At 39.3% G+C, this 26914-nt stretch overlaps 3 protein-coding genes and 2 long non-coding RNA genes across 5 annotated transcripts; 4 read left to right on the plus strand and 1 right to left on the minus strand.

Annotated features, from left to right (window-relative positions):
• Positions 1-1137: 1137 nt before the first annotated feature.
• On the plus strand, positions 1138-2428 carry LOC116286361 (octopamine receptor beta-2R-like). Its single transcript, XM_031692843.2, has one exon. The coding sequence runs from the start codon at positions 1138-1140 to the stop codon at positions 2281-2283; it is 1146 nt and encodes a 381-aa protein (XP_031548703.2). The 3' UTR covers positions 2284-2428.
• A 943-nt stretch (positions 2429-3371) lies between these two features.
• Positions 3372-25702, plus strand: LOC116286356 (sodium/potassium/calcium exchanger 4). Its single transcript, XM_089027310.1, has 11 exons — positions 3372-3483; positions 4334-4484; positions 11566-11736; positions 12531-12714; positions 20697-20754; positions 21341-21534; positions 21639-21789; positions 21890-21982; positions 22738-23445; positions 23863-24030; positions 24630-25702. Exons 2-11 carry the CDS (start codon positions 4352-4354, stop codon positions 24834-24836), a joined length of 2067 nt encoding a protein of 688 aa, XP_088883436.1. The 5' UTR covers positions 3372-3483; positions 4334-4351; the 3' UTR covers positions 24837-25702.
• Positions 8025-10861, minus strand: LOC116286360 (uncharacterized). Its single transcript, XR_004195955.2, has 2 exons — positions 10603-10861; positions 8025-9789 (listed from the first exon to the last, which is right to left on the minus strand). It is a non-coding gene; the product is annotated as an uncharacterized LOC116286360 (long non-coding RNA).
• On the plus strand, positions 8199-9916 carry LOC148913330 (uncharacterized). Its single transcript, XM_089027320.1, has 2 exons — positions 8199-9183; positions 9318-9916. The coding sequence occupies exons 1-2, from the start codon at positions 8199-8201 to the stop codon at positions 9899-9901; spliced, it is 1569 nt and encodes a 522-aa protein (XP_088883446.1). The 3' UTR covers positions 9902-9916.
• On the plus strand, positions 14816-20602 carry LOC148913331 (uncharacterized). The gene is made up of 2 exons (XR_016119277.1): positions 14816-14954; positions 15354-20602. It is a non-coding gene; the product is annotated as an uncharacterized LOC148913331 (long non-coding RNA).
• Positions 25703-26914: the final 1212 nt, after the last annotated feature.

Consider the following 26914-nt stretch of genomic DNA (forward strand, 5'->3'; position numbering starts at 1 on the left):
TAAAGAGGCATTTCTAAGCAAAGTTTTTAATAGCTTTTGATCGTGTTTTCTTAAGTGTATGTGTTTACCATTAATAATTAGAAAATATAAGATAAAGTGGTTTCTGTTCACCTGTACCAATAATACTTGAACCAATTTGAAATACTCAGAATTAATAATGTAGAAATGGGAGGGTGGGAGGGCGAGATGGGTCCAAAAAAGTTAAAAATTCCAATTATATAAGTAAAAGGTACCAAACGCTTTCGAAGATACAATAAAGGTTTCATTTGCATGAAAAATGACTTTTAGGAATGATTTATGATAATCTTAAAATGATATTTGGATTTAAATTGTCTTTTGGCGAAGCCAACTTCAAATAGCCACATTTACACAATATGTTGAAAAGATTTTTCATCTTCCATCAAATTACTCGCTTTGTTTAGAAGCCATTGTATGTGCTACGGATATCCGGCATCTCCGTCTTGCCAAAAAAAATCCGATCTTCTTAGAATCTAATCTCCAACGACACATAAGAACAGTACAGAGGTTTTCGTATACCCAAGTTTTTTATTATTTCTTGTATAAATGTGTCATTAGACTAGATATTGTTTTTTTTTTCTCATGCATGTCAATCATGGCAGTCAAAGATTCCCCACTACGAAATTACCAGTCAATCACTCTTGATGTTTAATCTTGATGTGTTGAAGTTTAAAAAACGGGAAGAAGAAAAAACAGTTTATGCATATCAATGAGCCGGATAGGAGTTTTAGTATAAACATCAGCCGACGGATCAAAGCAGCTGGCGTTCTCGATGGATTTGCAGTCTCTGAACAATCGAAATCAGTAAAGCAAGGAACGGGCATTGGTTAATCGCAGAGTTCTTTTTCGTCCAGCTAATTTTCTTGAGGTACAGATTAAAGGTACTAATCAATCGTACGTTACTGAGAGGCGTTTTCTCTATCCTCAATGTTACTTCGCTTATCTTGCAGCTTTTTTGCTTTCTTTATTCTATTCTTTGATATGATTATTAACCCAATCGTTTTTAGCTGTTTGCATGATTTTCGCTTAAAGCTAATTCTCATCTTAGGCAACTTAACGCCAAGATAACGGTCCACTGATTGTTCTTTATTTTAATACATGACAGATCTTCACTTAATGATGTCCGTCCGTAACGTTACCAGTGGTGGTGAAGCGACTTCGGACGACGTCGTGCTTGCCTCGATTTTACTTTCTGTCTTAATCGTTGGAACCATATTTGGTAACACCCTTGTATGCTTAGCTTTCTACCTTTTCCGTGATCTTCGGTCTGTTACGAATTATTTCGTCGTATCTCTCGCCGTTGCAGATTTGTTGGTCGGATTTGTGTCTATGCCACTTTGGTTTACTACTTTGACATTTCAATGGCCTTCTCCAAAATCAACATCAGGACTTTACATTCTGTGGCTGTGTTTAGACATTGCTACTTCAACGGCATCTATTGTGAACCTTACTGCAATTAGTATCGATCGGTTTTACGCGATTACTTCGCCATTCAAGTACCCTGTAAATGTAACTAAGAAACGTGTATTGGTTTGTATTTTCTTGGTATGGTTGTATGCTTTAGCAGTGTCGGTAATTAGAGCAACTCCTTTGTTTGGTAAGTGGTACACCTTTTTCATCGCAAGTGCCAGTTTTTTCATTCCTCTTCCTGTCATGATTTTCTGTTATGTTTGTATATTCCGCGTTGCCAGAATTCAAGCCGTTAAAATAAGAAAGCTTGACACTATAAATGCTCAAATTATCGAACTGAACAAAAAATTAGACAAAGAAACAAACGGTGATCTAGAAACTTTATGTACAACGACAAAGAAAGGAAGACCTATTCTTAAAACCCAGATTTCGTTCTACAGGCAGCGTAGAGCACTTAGCTCAGAAATCAAGGCAGCAAAGACGTTGGCTATCGTAATGGGAGCTTTTATTTTTTGCTGGGGACCTTACATCATAACGCTGCTGGTGGACAGATCTTGCCCACTTTGTATTCCAAGGTCAAGACTTGGCACTTTGGCTCGGATAGTAAAGTGGCTCCATTACTCGAATTCGTCTCTTAATCCAATTATCTATACTCTTTTAAATCGTACTTTCCGCAATGCTTTTAGGCGAGTTTTGTGCCGATCTTGTAGACGGAATGATGGTTCGCCCTCCCGGACCCACCAAATTACTATTCGAAGCTTACAACACTGTGGTCTTAAATCCTGTCACAGGCCAGGAGCCGTCAGTGAGATAGGCGAGGCACTCGAATGTAATGAATGGCTCACAGTTGTATAAACCAATCTGTAGCGAACGCATATAGCTGATACTATAGCGACCCATTATACTCTGATAAGGCAAAGTACTTTTGATGATGTACTTCAAATAAATTCCGCAAAGCCCCCGCAGAAACCCTTTATTAAAAAACACCTAAATAGCTGAATGATGAACTCAATGTATAAATGAAACAGTTCAGAAGATATATTTTGAGAGGATTCGGAAAGCACCTCAGTAGGGCGTTGACTACTAACGCTTCTTAGAATTTTCTTCAGATTCTTCTGCGATTTTTGGACCTGTTTTCACACCTCACTCTACAAGACTACATAAAAGTCTTTTCTATTGGTCGAAAACGAATGAGCTGGAAATTTTGTGAAGCGGCGAAAGCCTATGAACAACTACGACCCGGTACGTCTTCCCCCGTAAAACAAGAACCAAAGTCATGCTTCACTCTTTGTAATCATGTTCAGCAAAAGTGGTTGACCAGTTAATTAATGTCGATACTGAATAGCAGCAAAATGGGGCGGACGGTCGTTAATATTAAATCGTCCAATATTTTTTAATGGACATGAGGTAGATAAGCTTTAAAGCTAGTTAATATTAAATAACTGCATGCAGGTTTCGATTATTTTAATTTAAAAAACATTAAACAATCAAGGCAATATTGTACGGGTCTACCGAGCGCTGCACAAGGGCAATGCCGCCATTCTGTTAGACCAAAGTGTATTTTATACTGAATATTTTTAACTCATTTATAATGACGGTTTAGTCTAATATGTCCTTAGAATATTAGCTGGTTTAATGTGCAAATTTGTACAAGACTTGAACGCGTGGTCTTCGATATCAGCCCGGCATTATTTTGCCGTTTTGGCGGGAAGCCCTTTTCAGATTTAATTCTTTTTTTTTTTTTCGATACAAAATATCCATCGAAAAAATCCCTACCATCCTTCCTATTAAAAGATTAATGTAACCACAGCCTATTTTTTCAAAATAAGATTTGATCTTAGCTTATTATCACCGGCCGTTCAATGAGCAACGGACCCCTTATAGTAATGTTGGTTTCTAAGGCAACCCTGACGTCATCATGACGCGAAATTCAACGGTGAATGGCGAGTACTAGCCGAATCACTTTCTGCAATTTATTCAACTGTCATTGTACACATTTATCTTTATACTTTTAGCACCAAAATGCTTGGAATTTCTGGAAACATTCTTCAGAGGGTAAGTTTTGTATGTAAGGTTGGAAGATAGTAATAACAAAATAGCTCGTTACGTTTTTTTTTTTTTTTTTCACTGTATATTTGGAGTCTGGCACCTTTGCTTTGCCTCTCTTTTGTTCGAGATCTGTTCATTTTCATCCCCCAGATAAACGTTTAATTTATCTTACATTTGGGAATATTGAATTGTCTTTCTTATGAGATAGGAATTTCAATTAATCAAACCACATTGAAATAAATCCTTTTATAAAGCATTTAAACTAACGACTAAAACCATGATGGCTTGAATTAAGCGACAAGAAATCACAAAAGATGCTTCATCTTGTCATCTGGATTTGCACAATAAAAAATATATCTGCGTTAAAAATATTAACGAACCTATATATCTCCTAAGAACAGGGCATTTTTATTGCTTGTCTAGAAGATTAGTGTTGAATCAAAAGGGATGCAAATTTGCATTAGACTAAAGGTTTCTTTTACTGGGTAAAAGCTTGGTTTCCACGCACTAGCCAGAATTAATTCAGAGAAGATAAGATTTCACTGAAAAAGAAAATTGCCATCAAAATAATAGATTTATCAAGAAACGAAAAAATAGCTCTTTACTGAATCTAATATCTGAAACACGTCGATGTCAATTTGATGGTAGAGCAAACTATACCTTAGTAATTTGAAAGATCATTAAAAAACGAGTGTATCGTAAAGCTTTTTTTAAAAAAATCGCGAGGCATATTGCATGCTTTATAAATAGAATTAGATATTCCCGGCCCACAAAAGCAATACTATATTATAATTTCCAGTTTTGGTCTCAATACTGGGTCGAAATATTGTTCAAATGGCTATTTTTGAACCAACAGGAATATAGTTGATGGATTATGATGACTTGTCTTAAAGCAAGATCAAGAAAGGGAAGACTACAATGGACTAGCCATATGTTAGCAGTTTTCTTGTTTATTGCTTGTGGTTTGGTACTCAAAACATTAGCGACAAGCTTCATCTTTACTGAAGGTAAATCAACTCATTCTATAAGCGGCGAGGCTGGAAGATTAAAAACTCGAGTCCTCAACGGAACCTCTTCCATTAATTCATCAGCTGCATTATGATCCTTATTTTCTTCTCATTTCTCCGTGGCTCCTCGTTTATTTCATTAAATATTGAAGTGGTCATCAGCATTTGTGCGCTGTGAAATCTCTCTGGAGAACGTTTTACTGATAATAAATCTATATTAGACTTCATATGAGAATATAGTATTAGTTCGGCGGCGTCCGAGATATCATGGCCAAAATGTGTGGGAATGGTCGGAGCATCGATCAGCAGTCAAAACGAAAGATAAATTAGCATTTGCAGTATTTTCGCTGAGGTAAAAAAGAACCTGAAAAAGTGACAATACCTGGAGAAAAATTAAAATTATTTGCTGTTTGGTGAAAATGTTGATAGGGTACAACTTATTGGGATCAATTAAATTAATGGCCAAAACGACCGAACACGAGCCAATGAAAAACCTTCGTAAGAAAAGCCGGGGGAAAACCAGCTTCATTGTTTTTTCCTTCTTCTAAATAAAACCATAACAAAAGATCGATGAAATTGGTCACCGTCGATGTAAAGTACCCAAAAGAGTTATTCTCCTTTTCATTCCTGTAATAAATAAATATTAGAATTATTTGCAATTGTTAAATATCCGATTCATATGAAATAACAGTTATAAATCTCGCGGTAGTTCTGATTGCTTGGAAGCGCGTGCATTATGAGAGTACACAGCACGCGCGCACTTTCTAGGTTCATCATTAGAGTTTGAAATAACGGTTATCCTAATCTGTATTTTATAAAAGAAATTTAAAACTTGCTTTATGTGCTGTGTGAGGTAATTGAGTGCTTAGCGATTGGCATAACACTCGAGAAGTGTTGAGAGGCACTCTTATACACATCCTGTGGCACCGCGGAAATACGCTTACGATCACTCTATTGTACTGGTCAGCGGCGTCTCAAAACAACTCACAAAATGGCGGACATTTTATGAAATTTTTGACTTCGAAAAAGTAACTTAAATAAGGGAGAAAAACAAATCTGTATCAATAAAACTGTTTACAAATGCCAATGACTCTTTTATTTGTCCATAGACCAATATATAATTATGCTCGATAAGCAAAAAGCGTCTTTTTTCTAAACGAAATAGCGATAATTTCTCGAGCATATCTACATTACACCGAGCATTCAAAGCGCCATCTTAGTAAAAACTTACATATATAAATTGTCAAAACTTAGCCAAAACAAACAATACTTAGATCTGTAAGTCAAGTGACTTTTAGACTGATAGATTTTACATCATATATACTTTGCACAAGAAACTTAATGCTTGCACACATCATGAACTAGAGTAATAAAGTTGAATGACGAAAAAAATACTTTTGTCGCCATCAATAGATCGGCTGACGACAGCACCTGTTGTGATTTTTTAGTGCTGATTGAAAACATGCTGTGTTATTTTGCCAAAACTAGACAGTTATCACAGGATTGTAGGGGCATATTAAGAAAATCAAACAGTGAAATTCATAGATGTGGAAAAATCCCCTATGATGAACGACTTTGTCAGCATCATTTTGATAAAATACGGCGAAACAACAACAAAAGATGTTCATGTCCATCAACTTGGGGACATTCAAAATCCTTACATCCCCACCAAATTCCCCAAACTTACCACTCCATATTAGATCAGGCTGGCAAAAATGACCCCCAATATACACCTGGCACTAGATGGTGCAATATATGTCATAAAGAAGCACCAAAAAGGTTCATTGATGCAGATATTGGCTCAGAAAATATTACACCTCCCAAACAACAAAAAGTAAGTCTTGCTATTAAAGTTTGACAATAGTATTTTAATTTATGTTTATATATTCATGTAAGACTTCAAAAAAACTACTTTGAAACATCTAATGAAAGGTCAAATAAATATATAAATACATATACACTTATCTATAGTATTACTGTTTTATCAGTAATTATCATTAAAACTTAAATAACTTTGAAAAATAAAAATATCATAATTGAATTAATTTACACAGATAGTTGGAACAACAGACCAGTTACATGAAGATAAAGAAAATACAGATATATCAAGTCTGCAGGTAGGGATCAATGAAAATAATGATATATATGTCGTTGCATGAATATAATTATGTTCACTGAACACTTTTGTAATGACCTATAATTTTTATATTTCAAGTCTCAGCAAGAGAACCAATGTGACAGAAAAGAAGAAAGTGAAGAAGAAGAAATCAAAGTCAAAATGAGCACCTGGAAAAAGATTCAATCAAAATTAGAAGGTACATATTATTCTATTGAGAATTAGACAAAAAATCTATTTGATAAATGAAAGCATTTTTATTGATAAACTTCATTACTTACATGATTCAATCTTGTTTCAATTTAAGAGCCAACATTTGAGGACAATTTGAGAAAATTGGGCACAATAGTTGACAAGCACAAGGACCGACAATCACTGGTGGGGCATGACAACATGAAGGCATTGGTTATGCAGCATGTACCAACACTATACACAACGTTACTTAATAGTATATCAAGTGAAAGACATGGAGAGAAAAAGGTGCACATGCAAGAAAGGAGAGTTACATCACTTATCTGGCATTTAATATACTACAGGTAATTATTCCTATACATATTTTTTTTACTTAATTTGATTTTAACATGTACATATTATGCATTCAACAGGAATCAAAGACATGGCAATTTCCAAGATGAATGTGGGATATTTTTGGAATTACAAGGTTTATCATCTATGGGACTCTCAGCCGGAATAACCTTGGGATTTGCCCGAAACCCAAAAACAAAAACATTGAAGAAACATGAGATTTCAAATGGCTATATCAAAAAAGTTCAAGATAAACTTTATTCTGTTATGAAAAAGGTACATTAATTAGTCATTCTAACAAAAAAACAGCAAAACACAAGACATAACAACTTTTTTTAAAGATCTAATTAAACTTATTATTATGCCATGATCCCTAATTTAAAAAACTATTCTTTGTAGCATCATATCAGCATTTAATCATTATTGTATTACATGTATGTGTTGTTTTTGAAACAATTCATAACATATAGTTAAACTGCCAATATTTATAAATCTTTCTTTTATAGGGAACCTTTCTTATTTTGATGATTGATGACTTTCACAACATAAATGCAATCAAGACACCACAGGGGAGACAGATATCAAATGCTGTTCACATGGCCAGCATCATGTTGGATATCCACCAGTACGATGCAGTCAAGTCAGTGAATAAGGTTCACAGAGAAGTAACAGTTCATATACCTGGAAGACAACCTCAACAATTAATATGCAAAGGAGGAATCTGCAGTCAAGCTGTTGTACGAGAAATCAGTGCAACATGGTCTCAGTACTGTCAACACACATTTCTGGAGGGTCTTCCTGCAAGTTACAAACAGATAAATCCTTGCTTGCTGAGGAAATCCTTGAAAGAACTCAGGTATGCATCAAATTATAATCATCCAACATTAAGTAAGCACAACTGGGGGATATAAAATTTTTATTTACAATAAAAATTATACAACAACAGAGTCAAATAATAAAATACTTAGCATAACAAGTGAAAACACAGTCTATATCCTTACAATACCATTCCAATAATTAGCTCGAAATAGTACTAGTCGAAAAAGTAAAACTATTAAGTACTATAAGTACTTATGACACTGGATGACTCTAATATTTTGTATTCTATGCCCATAGCAAGGGAGTTCAATATTATTGTCATATTATTTCACAGAGTTTATGCAAGAGAAGACCAATCCCAGTCTCTAAAATCAACTGTACTCATAGATGAGATAGAACAAGATCTACATAGTCTTAATGATTATAGAGACACCCACCAGTATATGTTCCAAGTACTGCCAGAGCTGTCAACATTTTTAAACACCAATGTCCTTCCTGTAGCTGGAGACTGGCCAACATGGTACTTCCACAAGAAAAATATTTGTATATCATCAGAAAAACATGACTCCATGATTCCTGAGCTTGGGCAGTTCCATGTCTACTTGAATGCCACTGAAGATGTTATCATAAGATACCATCCAATATTTCAAGAGATGTACAAGTCAGTATTTGGCCAAAGAAAGATCTTGCCATTGAAACCAAAGCCAGAGAAGATTTCATTGTGCATCACACTTGCATTTGCAGGCTGGTTACAGATCAGAGATGTAATTATTGCAGCTTTTCAAGAGTGTAAAGATGTAGAGTTTGTCTGTTTGTTCCATTTATTTGAAGAACTAGTCCCACTCACATTTCTTCATTACCCTGTTTTTGTCAAGGGAGGTAGCTTTCAATACATTGAAGAATCAATGAAGAGATTGGCCATTATGTTTATAGCTATGGAACGCCACCATTATAATAAAGCCACTCTGTCATGGATTAGTGACAAGAACTACCATCAAAGCTCCTTTCAAGAATATCACAATGCCAAACAACATCTGTGCTCTGTAATTAGCGAAAAGAAAGTGGAGATATTCCATTCACGATTGAGAAGCAGAATAAGTAAAAATGACAAAGCCGCACAAATTCAAGAAACAGCCCGTCTACTGGCCAGGTCCAATTGTGAACCGAACTACTTTGAAGAAGACTATGTCAATGGCTACAAACGAGGAATTAGTGACCAAGATTTGCTTCTACTGTCTGGTAATAATAATTAAAAAATTCATTGTCAAACTAGATTCAATCTGTATATCCATCAATTCAATTCCAAACATGAATACTGTGCTTATAAACATACATGTATGTCTATAGTTGTAACATGTAGGTCTTTTTTTCAGGTCTAGCAGCTGAAAGTATCATGGAAATGTTTGAACGTGTAGCAACAAATCTTGGTCAGTCATATGAGCTCCCAAGACCAATTAACAAGGCTGGCAAACCATACGGGAAATCTTCATTCCATCTTGCAAGCTTTAACAAAGCCTTCTGTAGGAAAAGTCTGCCTTTGGGTTATAGATGGCCATTGTTTCAACCCAACAGCACTGTGGATTGTGATAGTCATGACTGTCAAGCACCAGTAGAGTCCTCAACCAAGCGACTGACATGTGGTCACTCATTTCACCATGAGTGTTTGACAGATAACGAATGTAGCATTTGTCTGTCAAACCTCATTAAAGATGTACAGCAACTCTCCTACGCATGGAACATTCAGCTGTTAAAGCCAGTTGAAGATGACGACATTGATTTTGAGAATGATAATGATGACGATGATGAGGATCCTGGTGATGATGAAGATCCCAGTGTACCTACAAGCTGCAAAGATTATAAATATTTCAAGTCTGCTTCTTTTAAGCAACACATTCAAAGTAAATTGTCATCAATAAAAGCAATACTTCACAAGCAACAACTAATTCCAGAGGAATAAATGATTTTAGTGGCGATTTTTTTAACCACACAATCAATATGTTAATGAAAATGTAAATAAATATGTAAATAGATATGTAAATAAATATGTAGATGATATGTACAAAATATGTAAATATAAATACGACCATGGAACTTTTAGAAACTGATAAATTTCAATCATCACTGATTGTGTTACACAGAAAACAGTGTAGTTACACATGTGTGATACGGTATGGTTTATTTTTACTTTTACAAAATTATGTGAAATCAATCACAATTTGGGGTAGTGATGGAAATACTATTGTCAGAAAACCTTCTACAAACTTTAATAATTAGTTCAATTTTAAGGTCCAAAAATAAAGCAAATTACTTCACCCAAGCAGGTGTTATCATTCTCTACTTTTTACAGTGTACAATTAAAAGGTAAAAGTATCAATTTTATCGGATATGCAACCACTGATTAGATAGAAAGTTAAAAGAGAACGAACATCGATTAGATAGAAAGTAAAAAGAGAACGAACATCGAAGAACTGACAGAGGTAGAAAAAAATTGAGTTTTTGTAAAATGGATACTTAAGTTGACTTTATAAGTTCAAATCAAGCACAACGGTGTCTTATTATCTTTACAGGAGTAAAAGGATCACTTTTGGTTCATTTTAGAGGGTGAAGGAGCATCTAAAGTTGGAAAAAATTCAAATTATTATTATTATTATTACTCACCTTCGATAGTATGCTGATTGTTGTGGCGTAAAAAAAAATCTATTTTTCCCATAATATTCCCTCTTTTCCTGAAAATGTAGCATCTGCGTATTCTTTGTTATGATAACAATGAGTTTGATGCTTTTAAAATGATATTTCTTGTGATAAACACGCACCAATACCAGTACAAACCACTACCAGCCGCCATGATGGCCGACTTGGAAAGAAGACGCGTATACCGCTGACCATAATGATCGAGCTCGAAAAAACGTATTTCCGCGGTGCCACATCCTGTACTTCTCTCTTTTTCTACCAATCCTTCCGTGTACAGCACGCACGCACGTTTTCTATACATTTTTTAAAAAAGGGAATATAAAACCCACGATCTGGAGATCGAGAGAAAATTGGTAAATGCTAGGACATATTGAAAGCCTGGAATGTCTGATAAACGCATTTATTGACCATACATTTCCAAATTTATTATCTATTTTGGATACTCCAGCATATATTTTTAAGTAGACTTATCACCTAGTTTGAGTGGGAGTGCTTCTCCTTTTCAGCCCCTTGAAAAAAAGAATCTTTGCTTAAGCTTTGTTCATACTGATCTGTGCTACCGGTAAGCAATGTAATGATACTCAAGGGGATGAGGGTGACCGGTAATCTGTAATGAGTAAACAGGACACATACTAAAAACTGCCCATCGTCAGCCAATAATAATGCTGTGTATGTCTTCTTTTTTTTTCTTTTTTCGTTACTTTGATGGATTTCGTTATTTTGGGATCTCAATGAGTCAGCAATTTTCAATTAAGGAGGAAAACCAGTGTCCAGGTGGATGGGGGTACCAAAAGGTAAAATAAACTGAGCATCATCATCCCGTTTCGAATCCCCTATAAAACTGACTTCTGATCTATGCTCCGCTTCAGGACGCAATGTGTCTGAATAGAATACTTTTATCATTTATATACATATATAATTTTATCACAGATCAAGTAGTATACCGTTCTCGTCACTTGCTATCGTCGGTGGAATGGGAAAAATGCGATTTTGAAATCGGAAATACGCGAAACTATTCCGATCCGGGAAGCTGGTGGACTGGGAACTCGGCTTATGGATGGCTTTGTTTATACGTGTTTGGGGTACTAGTGATCTTCATAGGTATGTACAACCATAAAAGCATCAAGGATACAGATACTATTCATTTGTAATAATGATTATATAAGTGAACTTTGAAAAAATATATTATCAATGGTAATAGGGTGTAGCTCTTACAGAAGGATTCGGGGCATTCCATTGTTCGGCGCACTTCCAATCCTTTTGGACCAATTCTACTTTAGTTACTAACTTCAGGTACATAGATACACGTTGCTTCAGTAAAGAAGAATCAAAATATACCTTAAAAGGGTACGTCCCAAAGAGTAGGAAGAGAAGGGTTGAGGCATTCATTCATTCATTTATTTTTTGTGGGTAATATGTCTTTCTAGCTGCAAACCCTTTATTCTCAATTGTTTCAGTAACAGCTATATCAAATATATAACTTTAGTGGGTGTGGCCCATGTAAAGAGGATGGGAGGGGGTCATTTGTGGGTGGCTGGGGGTAATTTTTTTCTCACTCCAACCCTTTCGGACCAAATACAATCACTACCATTCATACCAAAATATGGAAGTGGTCCAGAGAGAAGTGGAGTGGGGTCAATGTCATTTAAGGGTATTTTGGGTTAACGATCATTTTTATTTTAATCTCTTTTGGACCAACCATAATTGCTTTATCAGTAACATCTCTTATAGCTGTGGCCCAAAGAAAGTGGGGGGGGGGGGGGGGGGCATTTCTAGGCATCGTGGGTATACCAAAATAGATCTTTACTATTGCCTTACCTTTCCAAAAACTCTTCTCTGAAATTTGTCAACGACACAAGCGCTACAGCACTAAAGTGATGCAATATTGTTTTCAGCTCTTGCTATAGTATGCGACGACTTCTTTGTTCCATCATTGGAAGCCATCTCTGAAAAGCTCGATCTTTCAGAAGACGTGGCCGGTGCCACCTTCATGGCAGCGGGTTCTTCGGCACCAGAACTTTTTACATCTGTTGCTGGTGTTACTGTGGATAGTGACGTAGGAGTTGGAACAGTCGTAGGGTATGCTCGAAAAGGGTTTTCGTACTGAGTTCTGGGTGGTGTAGAGGTCTCTCTTCATCAAAAGTTTTAGTTCTTAATGAATCCCTCTGCATCTCTCCCAGCTTGTTGTTCCCGATCTTGTTAGAGTTGTTGTTGTTGCTGCTGCTGTTGCTATTGTTGCAAATACTAAAATACTACTTTTGCATGTCTGTTTGCATTTTCAAGTTATTTTTCCTCGCGATTGTAACCGGCGGCAAGGCGCTCAGCTATGAATCAGATTGCAAGTGGTTTTGACAAAAGAATTTATTGAAAAATTCACACAACTTTACAATACATGAAAAAAAAAAACGGGAACGAGATTACAGGATATCTCTAATGAAAACAAGAAAAATATTTACAATGAGATAAAATAAATTTGTAGCTTATCTAAATAGCTAAAAAGTTATGAATAAAATACAGTTTTGCTAGATATAAATAGAAACGGAAATACGTAAATTACGTCACAGGTAATTTGAATATTGCATACTGATTAGCAGTGTTTACAATACGCGAGTGAAAATTACTAGGTTGCAAAGTTTAATGTACAAGTCGGTAAACCGTTTAAAATGAACTAAACCAATGGAAAAAAGCAATAGGAAAAATTGACTAGAGGTTAACTATGGCTTTAGGTAAGTATTTTAACCTTTGTTTATGACAAACTAAGAATTACACGGTTTACTGAACACGCGGTCGCGACAATGACCTTGAGTGTAGAGTTTAAGTAGCGAACAAATTAAAGGTTGGAAAGAAAAGGTCTTTTATCCCGCAGTTAAGGCTATTTATCGTAGTAAAAAGGTTAAACAAGCGAGTAAGGCGGTAGCGATCCTATAGTAAACGTTTTAAAGAGTTTAAAAGACAAGATACACTCAGCGTGATTACTAAATTACTACTGCGTGAATAACTTTGTACTAAATTACGCGCTAATGCGACTAGCATTACAACAACATGAAACGAATGCTTAACAAATATATAAATAATCTAAGCTATAAAATATAACGGCTAGTTAACGATATTAACATAGATTTGTCCTAAATCTATCCTAGGTATAAGTGTAAAAGGCTTCAAAGATTCATACCTTTACATCGTAGAGAATTCCTTGTCTTGATATGTGAAAATATCCGTAGACAACGCAACGTCTTCAAGAACTTTTACTACACTGATTTAAGCTTAGTTTGGGCCTACTTTTATGGGAAAACCTGCATTCTTAAGACCTTACACATCCTACGCAATGTTGCACGCCCTAGGCGCAAACAGGATGTCCCAAACACGAACTTACGTAAACAAGCGCCAAACCTAGGCATGACTCACTGTAATGTAATTACGTACGGAAATTATTTCTTGCTTACGCATTTTCCACGCAAACAGTTAACTAAAGAATTACATTCCTATGTGTACACGAGGCATTCCTAATTAAAAATATAGATTTATGACTAAATAATTACTGTCCAAAATAGTGTCTTTTGACTCTGTCACACTTGCCCCTCCTTTTTGTTTGCTTCGTCCTCGAGCAAATTCAGGAACAATGATGCGCAGGTGGACTCGTCAGTGCTGAAGTGCGGATCTTGGAAGATTATAGAGGTTGCTGTGTTGGCCTGCCGTTGTCCTTGTGGAACGTCGGAGTACAGGTGCAGCCAGTTCTTCCTCAGACGCATCATCACTATCATCATCATCAGGTTCAGCTGGTTCTGTCATTGGTTGAAAGGCGATTGTCATTCCTCCAATGTCATCTTCTTCATCTGATGATTCTGGCGATGCAGTACATGTTTGTCTAGACCTGTCAGCTTGCTTGTGTCGTCCTCGTATCTCCAGCATTGGTCTTGGACACACTTGCATTTCTCCTTGACTAACAACTTTATCTCCTCCATGTCCATCAGCTCTTTCAACGACATATGTATTGTTGTCTCTTCGTTCGACGATTTTGTACACTTGGTTGTCCCATTTATCTTGAATCTTGTTTCTTCCTCTGACTTTACGGTTGCGAAGGAGTACTCGCTCTCCAACTTGTAGTGGTTCGGCCAGTGCTCTGCCCTTCTGGTCATTGATCTTCTTTCTGACGGTAGCAGCTTCCTTCAAGTTTTGTGTCACAGTGGTATAAGCTTCTCGTAGACGAGTCTGGTGCTTGGTAATCCATTGCTGGTTGTCTACTGTCACTTGTCTGTCATCATCAGGAAGTAGAATGTCCAAAGATAGCTTTGCATCTCTACCAAACATCAGGTAAAAGGGTGAGTATCCAGTCGTTGCATGTGGCGTAGCATTATAGGCGTAACATAACTCTTTCAGGTGTTCAGGCCACCTTCTTTTCTTTTCTGCTGGTAGAGTTCTTAGAAGCTCATGTAGTGTACGGTTGAATCTTTCGCACTGCCCATTTCCTTGAGGATGATAGGGGGTTGTCCTTGACTTCTTAATTCCATACACTGCACACAACTCCTTGACTAGTTCTGCCTCAAATGACTTGCCTTGGTCAGAGTGTATTCTTTGGGGGATTCCATACACAAGGAACCATTCTTTAATCAGGGTCTTGACTACGGTTGTAGCTTTCTGATCACGGGTAGGTACAGCAATTGTAAACTTTGTGAACACATCTGTTAACACGAGGACATTTTCTCTTCCATCTGTTGCAGGCTCAAGCAAGGTAAAATCCATCGCTAGCACTTCCAATGGCCTAGTAGCTAGTAGGCTGCCCATCGGCGTCTTGACTGGAAGGTAGGATCCTTTGGCAATGACACATCTTTCACAATTTGAGATCCATTGCTTCACATCTCCTTGCATACCGGGCCACCAACATCTTTTCCTCAAGAGCTGTTCTGTCCTGTCTTGTCCTTGATGTCCACATTGATCGTGCGCACCCTTCAGTACTTGTGATTTCATTGATGTGGGGAGTAGCAGTAACCGAAGCTCACTTCCCTGTCCGACTCCTGTACGGCGGTAGAGAACTCCATGGCTTTCCTCAATCCTGTTCCAGTGACTAAGCAACTTCCTTGTATCCCTTGTCTCTTGTTGGCTTTGCCTTTTACTTGGCCGACGTCCAAGGTTTCGGTAGTGGAGGAGACGACTGATACATGGGTCCTCCTGCTGTAGTCGTTGGATCTCTGTGAGAGGTGTGGTTGGGAATGAGGTTGCTTGCTCCTCCAGCGCACTTGTCTCTGTGTTGCTTATGAACGCTGCTGATACCATCAAATGTTGACGTACCTCTTCTGGTAGGTCTGTAGTATTGGTAGAATAGGCTAGTGTACTTCTTACTTCAACTGTGGTTGGTTCTTCATCTCGGTTGATGCGACTTAGAGCATCTGCATTCTGGTTGTGACGTCCAGGGCGGTACTTGATGGTGAAGTTGAAGTTTGCTAACTCTGCAGCCCACCTCTGCTCCACAGCTTTCAGCTTACTCTTTGACTGTAGGTATGTCAGCGGGTTGTTGTCTGTGTAGACGACAAACTTCGATCCCAGCAGGTACTCCCTGAACTTCTCACATACAGCCCACTTCAAGGCTAGTAGTTCCAGCTTCCTCGATGAGTAGTTCTCCATGTTTCGCTCTCCACCTCTCAGGCCTCGGCTGGCATAAGCGATCACTTTGACTCTTCCGTCCTGTTCTTGGGACAGCACGGCTCCCAATCCTTCGTTGGACGCATCCGTCTCTAGGATGAAGGGCTTGGTGTAGTCCGGGTAGGCCAGCACTGGTGCTGAGGTTAGTAGATTCTTTAACTTGTTGAAGCTCTTTTGGCATTCTTCTGTCCACAGTACGCCAATCTGCTTCCGGGTGGTCTTGTTACTTCCTCCGCTCCCGAGCTCAGCAACTAACTTGTGCAGCGGGCCTGCCATTTGAGCGAACTTGGGGACAAATCTTCTGTAGTATGATGCGAAACCAAGGAATGATCGCAGATCGCGCACTGTCTGGGGGACTGGCCACTCGTTAACTGCCTTTGTCTTTTCAGGGTCTGTCTCGACACCGTCAGCAGAGACCACGTGCCCCAGGTAGGACACCCGATCTCTGAAGAGTTGACACTTGGTTGGTTCAACCTTTAATCCATGATGCTTCAGCTTACTGAATACCGTTTCCAACCGCTCAAGATGTTCTTCAATGGTGGATGAGAAGACTATGATGTCGTCCAGGTAGACCATCAGGGTGCGAAGTATGTCCTCTCGGAAGACTCCTTGCATCAACCTTTGGAAGGTCGCTGGGGCATTCTGTAGTCCAAACGGCATCCGAGTGTACTGAAACAAACCCATGGGTGTTGTGAACGCAGTCTTGTGCTGATCATCAGGATGGACTTCAACTTGATTGTAGGCTGATGCCAGATCTATGGTGGAAAAGTACTTTGCGCCACGCAGTGCCTCCAGTGATTCCTCTATCCTTGGTAGGGGGTACTGATCACGCTTGGTTTTCTGGTTCAGCTTCCGGTAGTCGACGCACATCCTCAAGGCTCCAGACTTCTTTCGTACAAGCACTATTGGGGAGGCATAGTTACTCTCACTTGGACATATCACTCCTTTTTCTAGCAAGTCTTGTAGATGCTGTTGCACCTCCTGGTATTGGTTTGGAGGAATCCTTCTGTAACGCTCTGTGACAGGCACATCATCGTCTGTGTAGATGCGATGATATGTTGTCTTTGTACAGCCAAGGTCCTCCTTACATGAAGCGAACACCTCTTCATTTCTTTCGAACATCTGGAGAGCTTTCTCCCTCTGAAGTTCCGTCCCGGGGAAATGTTCCAGGGTAATCCCGTGAGGGGGTGTCTGTATCCTTTGCCAACGTACTTTGCCCACAGCTTCCCGTTGGGGTGGCATCTGAGGGTCAGCACTAAGGTTACAGCACACTGTCACCATGTTATTCTCGTGTAGGAACTCCAACTGCTCTCCTCTCTTGACCATCTCTCCCTCTCGCACAATTCCAATCCGCGTCCTCGGCTTTAGCCATATGTCCTTTGCCGTCTGGTTGGCAACTCTGACATAGTAACACGTCTTGGTAGTATCCACGAGAGTACTGGCCACGGTGAGGTTTCCTTCTACTGGTACACCAAGGGGTTCGATCACAGCATCAGTGCCCCATGATGGGCCTGTGACCAAGATATCAGATTCTGTGAAAGCAGGGACCCAGACTTTGTCTGAGCCGGCTACTTTCACGAACCCAGTTTTACGTTTACTCTTCTTCTCTTCATCTTGCAGGATCTGTTGGTATTGGGGCACCTGCCCAAGAACGTTGGTTCCCAGTAGGCCAGGTACCCTCCTCTGCATTACTGTAGTGGCTGCTGTGTCCTTCGTGATGAAGATGCCGCACCCAGGGACCACCACTCCTCCGATCTCTACTGTAGCGACGATATATCCAATGTAAGGGATGTCCAAACCGTTAGCTCCTCGCAGCTGCAGTAATCTTGTTTCAGGGTGTAGGTCTCTTAGGGTTGGCTGTAGCTTTTCCCTGTAGAACGACTCGGTGATGAGGGTAACCATGGAGCCCGTATCCACTAAGCTTTTCACAGGTACTCCGCCAATCCTCGCCACCACTGTGGGACTTGTCCCGACAAACTTTTCGTTCTGAAAAAGAGAGTTAGAGCCACTACAGTTCCTCTCCACGGCGTGGCTCACTGCCGTGGAGAGCTGGAGTTTGACTCCTTCTGTGGTGCTGCTGGTGCCTTGTCTTTCAGGGGCTTTGGGCAGTTCGGCCGAAGATGTCCAAGCTCGTGGCAGTTGTAACATCTCCTCGGACCACGTGGGGGACTTCGTGGTGGTGATGGGCTTGCTAACTTCATGGTAAGTTGGGTTAGCAGCTTCTGCTGCTCATCCAGCAATTTTTGTTGCTGCATGAGCCTCTCCACCAGGGCCTTCTGTCCTGCTGTAAGCTCTTGGATGGCATTTACTTGGTTGCTCTCCACCAACACCTCCTTGGCCGCTGCATGGCGATGTGCTCCTCTATCTGTGTCTTCCGAGCTACGATAGGCCTCTTGCCTCACCTCGTTGAAGGTCTTCTCGGGATGTTCTCTGATATAGCGCTTGAGATCCCTGCGCAACAGGTTGTCACGCAAGTTCTCAACGAATGTGTCTCTGAGGTTCTGGTCCTTGTTTTCCAGGGCTCCTACGTGTACTCTGGTTATGTGCTCCGCCATCGACATCAGGGCATGGGCAAAGTCCTGGATGGGCTCCCTGTCACCTTGTTTTCTGGCGAAAAACCTCTGGAGAAGCTGGGTCTTGGTGAGCTTCTCTCCGAAGACGTCTCTCAGAATCCTGAAGAAACCCTCCGGGTCTGTCCAGTCATCCGCAGGCCTTAGTCGAACTTCATCTCGAGCCACTCCTTCTAAGCTATGGTACAGGAAATCCACCGCCTCTTGATCAGTTAACTTCTGGGCAGCCACAGACCTCTGTGCATCCGCTATCCAGTCTTCAAGCACTTTGTCGTCTCTGCCACCAGCATACTTCCTCAGCTTCTTCTCCCTTGGCACTGTCACTTTTACCACTGGTGCAGGAACAGGTTGGGCAGGGGGTCCTCCTTCAGCCTGCATGCCATCCAGCTGTGCCTTGAGTGCAGCCAATTGCTCTGTGAGTGCAGCCACAGCTTCTTCTGCCATGATTTCAGTCTCGTTCCCGTTTGTAAATAATCAATAACTACTAATGTCAACTTTCTTGCAATCCCACTTCTGACACCAAAAATGTAACCGGCGGCAAGGCGCTCAGCTATGAATCAGATTGCAAGTGGTTTTGACAAAAGAATTTATTGAAAAATTCACACAACTTTACAATACATGAAAAAAAAAACGGGAACGAGATTACAGGATATCTCTAATGAAAACAAGAAAAATATTTACAATGAGATAAAATAAATTTGTAGCTTATCTAAATAGCTAAAAAGTTATGAATAAAATACAGTTTTGCTAGATATAAATAGAAACGGAAATACGTAAATTACGTCACAGGTAATTTGAATATTGCATACTGATTAGCAGTGTTTACAATACGCGAGTGAAAATTACTAGGTTGCAAAGTTTAATGTACAAGTCGGTAAACCGTTTAAAATGAACTAAACCAATGGAAAAAAGCAATAGGAAAAATTGACTAGAGGTTAACTATGGCTTTAGGTAAGTATTTTAACCTTTGTTTATGACAAACTAAGAATTACACGGTTTACTGAACACGCGGTCGCGACAATGACCTTGAGTGTAGAGTTTAAGTAGCGAACAAATTAAAGGTTGGAAAGAAAAGGTCTTTTATCCCGCAGTTAAGGCTATTTATCGTAGTAAAAAGGTTAAACAAGCGAGTAAGGCGGTAGCGATCCTATAGTAAACGTTTTAAAGAGTTTAAAAGACAAGATACACTCAGCGTGATTACTAAATTACTACTGCGTGAATAACTTTGTACTAAATTACGCGCTAATGCGACTAGCATTACAACAACATGAAACGAATGCTTAACAAATATATAAATAATCTAAGCTATAAAATATAACGGCTAGTTAACGATATTAACATAGATTTGTCCTAAATCTATCCTAGGTATAAGTGTAAAAGGCTTCAAAGATTCATACCTTTACATCGTAGAGAATTCCTTGTCTTGATATGTGAAAATATCCGTAGACAACGCAACGTCTTCAAGAACTTTTACTACACTGATTTAAGCTTAGTTTGGGCCTACTTTTATGGGAAAACCTGCATTCTTAAGACCTTACACATCCTACGCAATGTTGCACGCCCTAGGCGCAAACAGGATGTCCCAAACACGAACTTACGTAAACAAGCGCCAAACCTAGGCATGACTCACTGTAATGTAATTACGTACGGAAATTATTTCTTGCTTACGCATTTTCCACGCAAACAGTTAACTAAAGAATTACATTCCTATGTGTACACGAGGCATTCCTAATTAAAAATATAGATTTATGACTAAATAATTACTGTCCAAAATAGTGTCTTTTGACTCTGTCACACGATTATTGTCGTTAAACAAATAATACCGATAATATCAGCCACATTTTCCATCAACAGAAGTGCAGTTTTCAACCTCTTAGTAATCATTGCGCTGACAGCAGCTTTCTCTGGACAGGTGACTATGCTATTGTGTTGTAATCCCCAGGCTAAGTTAATAGGACTGTTACAGTAGGGCCTGGAGCAAGACTACCAAGACTTTCTCTCACAGCTGTGGTTCAATCCTCGGACCCGCTACACGTGTCAGCTGAGCTGCTTGTGTGTTCCCTTCCTATTGGGTCAAGGGGTTTTCTTCCGGTTCTCCGGCTTCAATAGTCTCCTTCACAGTTCCCTGCGCCATCTTGAAAGGTAGCCGTGCCTTTGTATCGAAGCGAGACGAACGGTGAGCATGTAAAGTTAGGGACCTTTTTTTATGACCTTGGACAATTATTCGCATGTCTCTATCATTGCAAGCTCACCGTTCGTCTCGCTTCGATGCAAAGGCACGGCTACCTTTCAAGATGGCGCAGGGAACTGTGAAGGTGACTATTCTCCCCAAAAATTTAGTTCACCTGGATTGGAGCTAGCCCTGTGCGTGGAGGAGGCTAGATTGGAGACTGGCTCTTTTATGTTTCTAATTCTGAGATTCAACAGCAAAAGAAAATTAGATCTTTGTTACATCAATGAAAACAACCAATATAGTTTGATTTCCCATTCGTTTTCAGACTTTGCATTTAGACTGGCGACCCATGCTTCGAGATGGCATCGCTTACGCTTTATCAATAGTTTTATTTGCTGTTTTCTCTTGGGACGGCGTGTTTAAATTATATGAAGCTCTCATCCTGCTTGCTCTTTACATATTTTACATTGGTGTCATGAAGTATAATCCTCAACTGATGGATTTGCTCGCGGGAATTGGGTAAGGCAATGGCGTTCTTCAGTTTTAAGTGGCTTCGTACATCATTTTAGTAAACCTTTAATATCGCAAGTGATAGATACTTTCTTCTATATTTCAATGTTCAGGCCAAAGGGAGGTCAGGTCAGCCCTCATCGTGCCCAAGCCAGTAAATTAGCGACTACAGAGGTAGAGTCTTTGGTGACTGAACCTGAAGTCACGATTCTACAGGGGAGTCATGGTACACCAGCAGGCAAGCTTCCCCCACTTCACAAAGAGGTAACTTTTATTCTACTAAGATCAGTAGTAGCTCAACGAGGCAACGTTTAAATTTCAAAGCAACCGCAGGTAACCTTTTTTTTTCTCATGCAATTTTCAGGGCGAGGCCGGTGAAAGAAAACACACTTCGCAACACAGCATTCATGGACGCCAGTTTGAACACGTACACAAAGGAGAACTGTCGTCTTCATTTGTAAGTCCAACTCTTTTCTGATATCTCATATCATCATTCATTTATCTGTATCTAATAACTAGATGTTTCATTTTTAAGAGTTGCCTTTGCTGTTTTTCTATTTTTCTAGTGTGACTAAAAAAACGCCAAGAGTTACTAGACAAGATTAACAAAAGCAGCGAAATAAACTAAAATCTTTCCTCAAAAGACTTGAAAATCCAAACTATGCATCGAACATTGATATTCCACATGAAAAATTCTCCCTAATCCGTATAGCTTTCGCGGTAAGATGGGAGACGGAAAGACAGGAGGGGGAAAGATGGGAGGGGAAAAGATGCAAAACTCGATGGTTTGGGACATAATTACTTTCTTAGTTCCTTAAGTGTGCTCTAGCTCTTGCTACCCGAAAGCGCCTTTTCGTCTGCAAATGCATCCCTTTGTGTCTAGGATCAAGCTTAAAATGAAATGCTAAATATCTCTAGTATTTTTGTTAAGTAGTGTTAGGTAGAGTCAGAATCACGGAGTCGTTGTAGAGAGGTGCAGGTGCGTCCAAGAGGTAGACAGCTCATCGTTTCACTGGATCTAAAGTGAGATCAGATCAGGTAGAGATGTTAGAGGTTTTTGAATTAATCATGTCAATACTATCAGTACTGTTAAGAATTCGTTAAATAATCCTTTGTAAGGGGGCGCTCAACCAGCAGTTATTGGGCAAGTCATTAGTATGGAGTCTTTCGTGCCTTCTTAAAATGAACTCAGTGTCTTGTTTCTGATTTCAGTTACACATACCCCTACGACGCAGCCAGCACCACGACACGCCTCGACTCTCCATATCATTTCCAATTTTAAGGCAGTCTAAATCACACAATGATCTTGATCAGGTTCATCGCAGGAGCTCCATGCACATGCATCACCCAGAGCACATCAGGATCAAGTCCGTGGCACAAGGACAAATCCAGCGTGAAATACGACGCAACACGTTGATGATGCAAACACATCCCCTCTCACAAACAACTGCAGACCTCGTTATACCACTAGACGCCAATGGCAATGCTGCAGGGATATCAGATAAGGAACCAGGGCCTCAGCCCACAGAGGGACAAGATGTTGAAGGACAGAAGGCTGGCGACGACGAAGAAGAAGAGGGACGTAAGATGAAAGTGTGTCCTTGTCTTCCTGCAGTCTCTGCAGAGACTCCTGAGTATCCATCAGATGAAGGAATCTGCCTGGCAACAATCAAGTTCATTCTTAGCTGGATACTCTTTGTATTGAGCTTTCCTTTCGTATGCCTGTATACGTGGACTATACCAGACTGTTCCAAACCTCATAACCGGAAATACTTTTTAATTTCGTTCATAATGTCAATCGTTTGGATCGCCATCCTCAGCTTTGCCATGGTCACACTGGTCGGACGTTCTGGTTGTATTCTTAGTGTGGATAAGTTTACGATGGGTTTGGTGGTGGTTGCCATAGGAACAAGTGTACCTGTAAGTTACTGTCTGTCTTTAGTGTGATGTGTGTAAATGGGTTACCTTCATTCTCAACAACAACTTTATTTGTACATTAATTGTATTTAGAATAATAATGTCAATGAAGAACTTATAGGAATTTGAATAGACAAATGTACACGGCAAATGAGGTTGTGCCGATTGCGAAGTGCACACACATCCAGACCAATCCACCCCTCTCTCACTATTCTTTACCCGTATGTAAAAAAAAGTACCAAACCTCCCTTGCGTGCATGAAAACGATGAACCATTGTCTCATTGACTCATTGCGAGGCTTAGTACTTTTCCGCCTATAATTAGAATATTTATGCGAAGGTCTATGCACATTAATATCTAGATCTCAGCTCTCTTCAAAGTGATGATAAAGTTAGTTACTCATAATACTTTATTCCACAGGATGCCCTGAGCTCAATCCTTGTTGCGAGAGACGGATACGGAGATATGGCAGTATCCAACGCTATCGGCTCTAATGTCTTCGACATCAACCTTGGTATTGGACTACCATTCGTCATTAAAATTCTAATTGACGGTGAATCCATTCAGATGCTCTCTGAAATTGAACGGGTAATAAAATAGTTTTCGTATTTGAACATATTTTAAAAATCCTTTTGGCATATGTGATCCGAATGCCCTCAAGTACTTGTCACTCAGCAAATCAATCAATGGGCCGACTGCCCCTCAATGACAAGAAAAGGGCAGATATTGCATTACGAATACTAGTTATTATGGATGCATGCAGATAAGATGTAAATAAGACAACAAGCATTGTATCAGCCAGATAGCATCACTTGTATGATTCTTCAAACAAAAGAATTTCTCATTGCGGGCTCAACTGTAATTATAACAGCTATTGAGGGGTTTACCGGGTAATCCAAGCACAAAAAATGCACCTGCCAAAATCGGAAGTTGCTAGGTGAAAAGGAATTCATAGGTTCGTCTTTTCAAATGCTACCCACGTTTTCGAGGCATTCCTGGCCAGAAAGGAAACAACTTTACATAGCTCTTTTCCTGGCGTCTTTCTAAAAATCGTAATAAAGGAAAAAGTTTTCAAATTACTCAGTTGCGTTGATGGTATCAAACCGCCAAAAACTCTTCTTTTGATTTGAGCTGTTCCATAAAGACGCAATGTTTCCTAATCATTTTTTGTTTTGTATTATTTTCAGGACATGTTTTCTTCTGGTGAAATGATTTTAGTACCACACGCCAAGTTTAGCTTCATTCTACTGCTCATCCTCGCCATAGCCATTTCTCTGGTCATCCTCTTCAAGTTCCTGCTAAGCAAAAAGCTTGGAATCTCGTTTGTAATCATGTACTGCATGTTTGTCGCGTATGCTTACATTCAGGATCTTTACTGCAACCACGATTGCTGACACTGAAACCCAAGCCGTAGGGATTGGGCTGTGCATCTTTTACGTCCTTGTAGTTCTGATTCCATCAGTTTCTTTTTGTACTTGATGCAACCATGGTTGTTGAAAACATTTTGAAACCATACATTATGGAGCGCACTGCAAATTTGATCCCCTTTGGGTGAACCTTTTCTCCAAGAGTTTCTTGGCTTAGCCAAAATTATTAAAAATCTTCATCGCCGAGGCAATCAGGACACTTTTCGATGTACTTAAGAATTCTTTCTTCATCTGTTCCATGTTGTACTTGAAGGAGCTATTTTCGTTTAGACCATTCCATTACCATACGAAATGCTCTGAAAATTGGGCAACCTTACCTCAGGTTCTACATCAGCCGTACTCTGTACTTGGTGCAGCCACGATCATTGAAAACATTCCATTTCCTAACTACATCGATTGCTGATACACCGCCTGCCAAACGCACGCACGGATTCGTACAATTTAGTATAGGTATAGGTATAAGAAGTATAGGTTTTGGTGGGCATCAATCAGGCGTTTCGATGACATTACATTAGAAGCGTGTCATTAAAAGCTTTGTTTTCCGACAATATCATGGAAACAAATTGATTGACATTCATCAAAACTTTTTTTGTTACGACAGAAAATTACGATTTCGCGCGTGCGACTGCAAAACGCCGTAATTTTGGCACCTTTTATTGTACTTGACAAAGACCTTTATTGTTCTACTTGATGTCGCATTTTATAATAAAACGTTTTGAAAGCGTTCATTTTAAAGCAAATCTTAGACCTTGCGTTTATTGGTCGTATTTGTAAGATTTCTTTATAATAGGGCATTCAAATATAGGATCCCGTGAGGGATTATTTGTTGTTGAGTGAGTTGATGTCTTAAATTGCCGCCGCTTGTATTTATTTATGTTCAAGCAATACACAAGTTGCAAATATGCCAAAGAAAATAGTTTGTAGTTTGTTGTCATGCTACAATATGAGTCACCTAAATTTGTATGGTTAAGATGCAGCCATAAAATATAACAATGAAACATTCGCCATGTTGGTTAATATAACAAGACAATTGTCCAGTCAATCAACATGGCGGCTATGATGTAACATGCACCCCCAAGACACCCTTCTGGCTGGAAAATTTATCGAAGTCAAAGCTACAGAAATAGCCAGAAAACAGTGTTTTCTCACTCTGCGAGTGAAATCTAACAAGGCAATGCAAGGAACTGAGTTTGCCACAATTTGATGATGACAGTATTCTCTTGACTTGCAAAATTTTTCACTTCATAACTGAAACTGATGTACGTCACAGCAAGTAGCTTGAAGAAACAATATGTTGCATCTCGAACTCTTGAGTTTTACTCTTGGAGCAGATCTGAATTGCATTTTTTACTCAGTGTTTTAAAGAGCCAGCAGCTAACATCTTGTTCCGTGTAGCCGTCATTTTCTTTATCCATCTTTCCATTTTTGTGCTCTCATCTTCAAGAACCTAGAAAACACATTGATTATTCCTCTTGATTAAAAAATACTTCTGAACAGTATTTCTTCTAAGTTTTCTTCAATCATTTGTGAATAAAAACCCTTATATTTCAAGATAGTCATCAGTATACAGTACGAGGGATCATGCATATTAATCAAACAAAAGCTAGCAAGAATAAGAAATGTTCTTACTCTCTTCATTCCCCTCACTAGTTCATAGATGGATAGAAGTCTCTTCATATAAAGGGCTTTAAGGAGCTGGAGATCAGCCATCAGTATCAGTTAGTTGGAAAATCATTGGTTTTATAACTCAATACTTGAATGATACTTACACGTGCTGCAAAAAGTCCTTCACTGTTACTCGCATCCATGAAAACATTGATAGGAACCACAGGAGTTTGTTTGGTGCTGCTTATCAAGATGTCTGGTTGACTTTTATCAACTGTAGACTAAAAAAGAGTATTGGTGTGATCAAGGCTCGTATCAAACGTCAAACTTCATATGAGCCTAACCTAATAACATCAAAGAAGACTGCCTTGTTATCCATCAGCTCATGTGAAGTTTGATGTTTGACCTGAGGACCACCTGAGCCTAGCTTAGCAGCATCA

Source organism: Actinia tenebrosa, unplaced genomic scaffold, assembly GCF_029948245.1.
Source record: "Actinia tenebrosa isolate PJP-AT-01 unplaced genomic scaffold, QUT_ActTen_1.0 PGA_scaffold0__85_contigs__length_37466705, whole genome shotgun sequence".
In the NCBI taxonomy this organism is placed as follows: Eukaryota; Metazoa; Cnidaria; class Anthozoa; order Actiniaria; family Actiniidae; genus Actinia; species Actinia tenebrosa.

Excerpts from the sequence above, each read along its gene's own strand:
- LOC116286361 (XM_031692843.2), top strand. The coding sequence starts at position 1,138 with ATGTCCGTCCGTAACGTTACCAGTGGTGGTGAAGCGACTTCGGACGAC.
- LOC148913330 (XM_089027320.1), top strand. The coding sequence starts at position 8,199 with ATGACACTGGATGACTCTAATATTTTGTATTCTATGCCCATAGCAAGG. Across the intron at positions 9,184-9,317 it reads AGATTTGCTTCTACTGTCTG|GTCTAGCAGCTGAAAGTATC; the intron begins GTAATAATAATT and ends TCTTTTTTTCAG.
- LOC116286356 (XM_089027310.1), top strand. The coding sequence starts at position 4,352 with ATGATGACTTGTCTTAAAGCAAGATCAAGAAAGGGAAGACTACAATGG. Across the intron at positions 12,715-20,696 it reads GGAGTTGGAACAGTCGTAGG|AAGTGCAGTTTTCAACCTCT; the intron begins GTATGCTCGAAA and ends TTCCATCAACAG. Across the intron at positions 21,790-21,889 it reads TTCCCCCACTTCACAAAGAG|GGCGAGGCCGGTGAAAGAAA; the intron begins GTAACTTTTATT and ends TGCAATTTTCAG.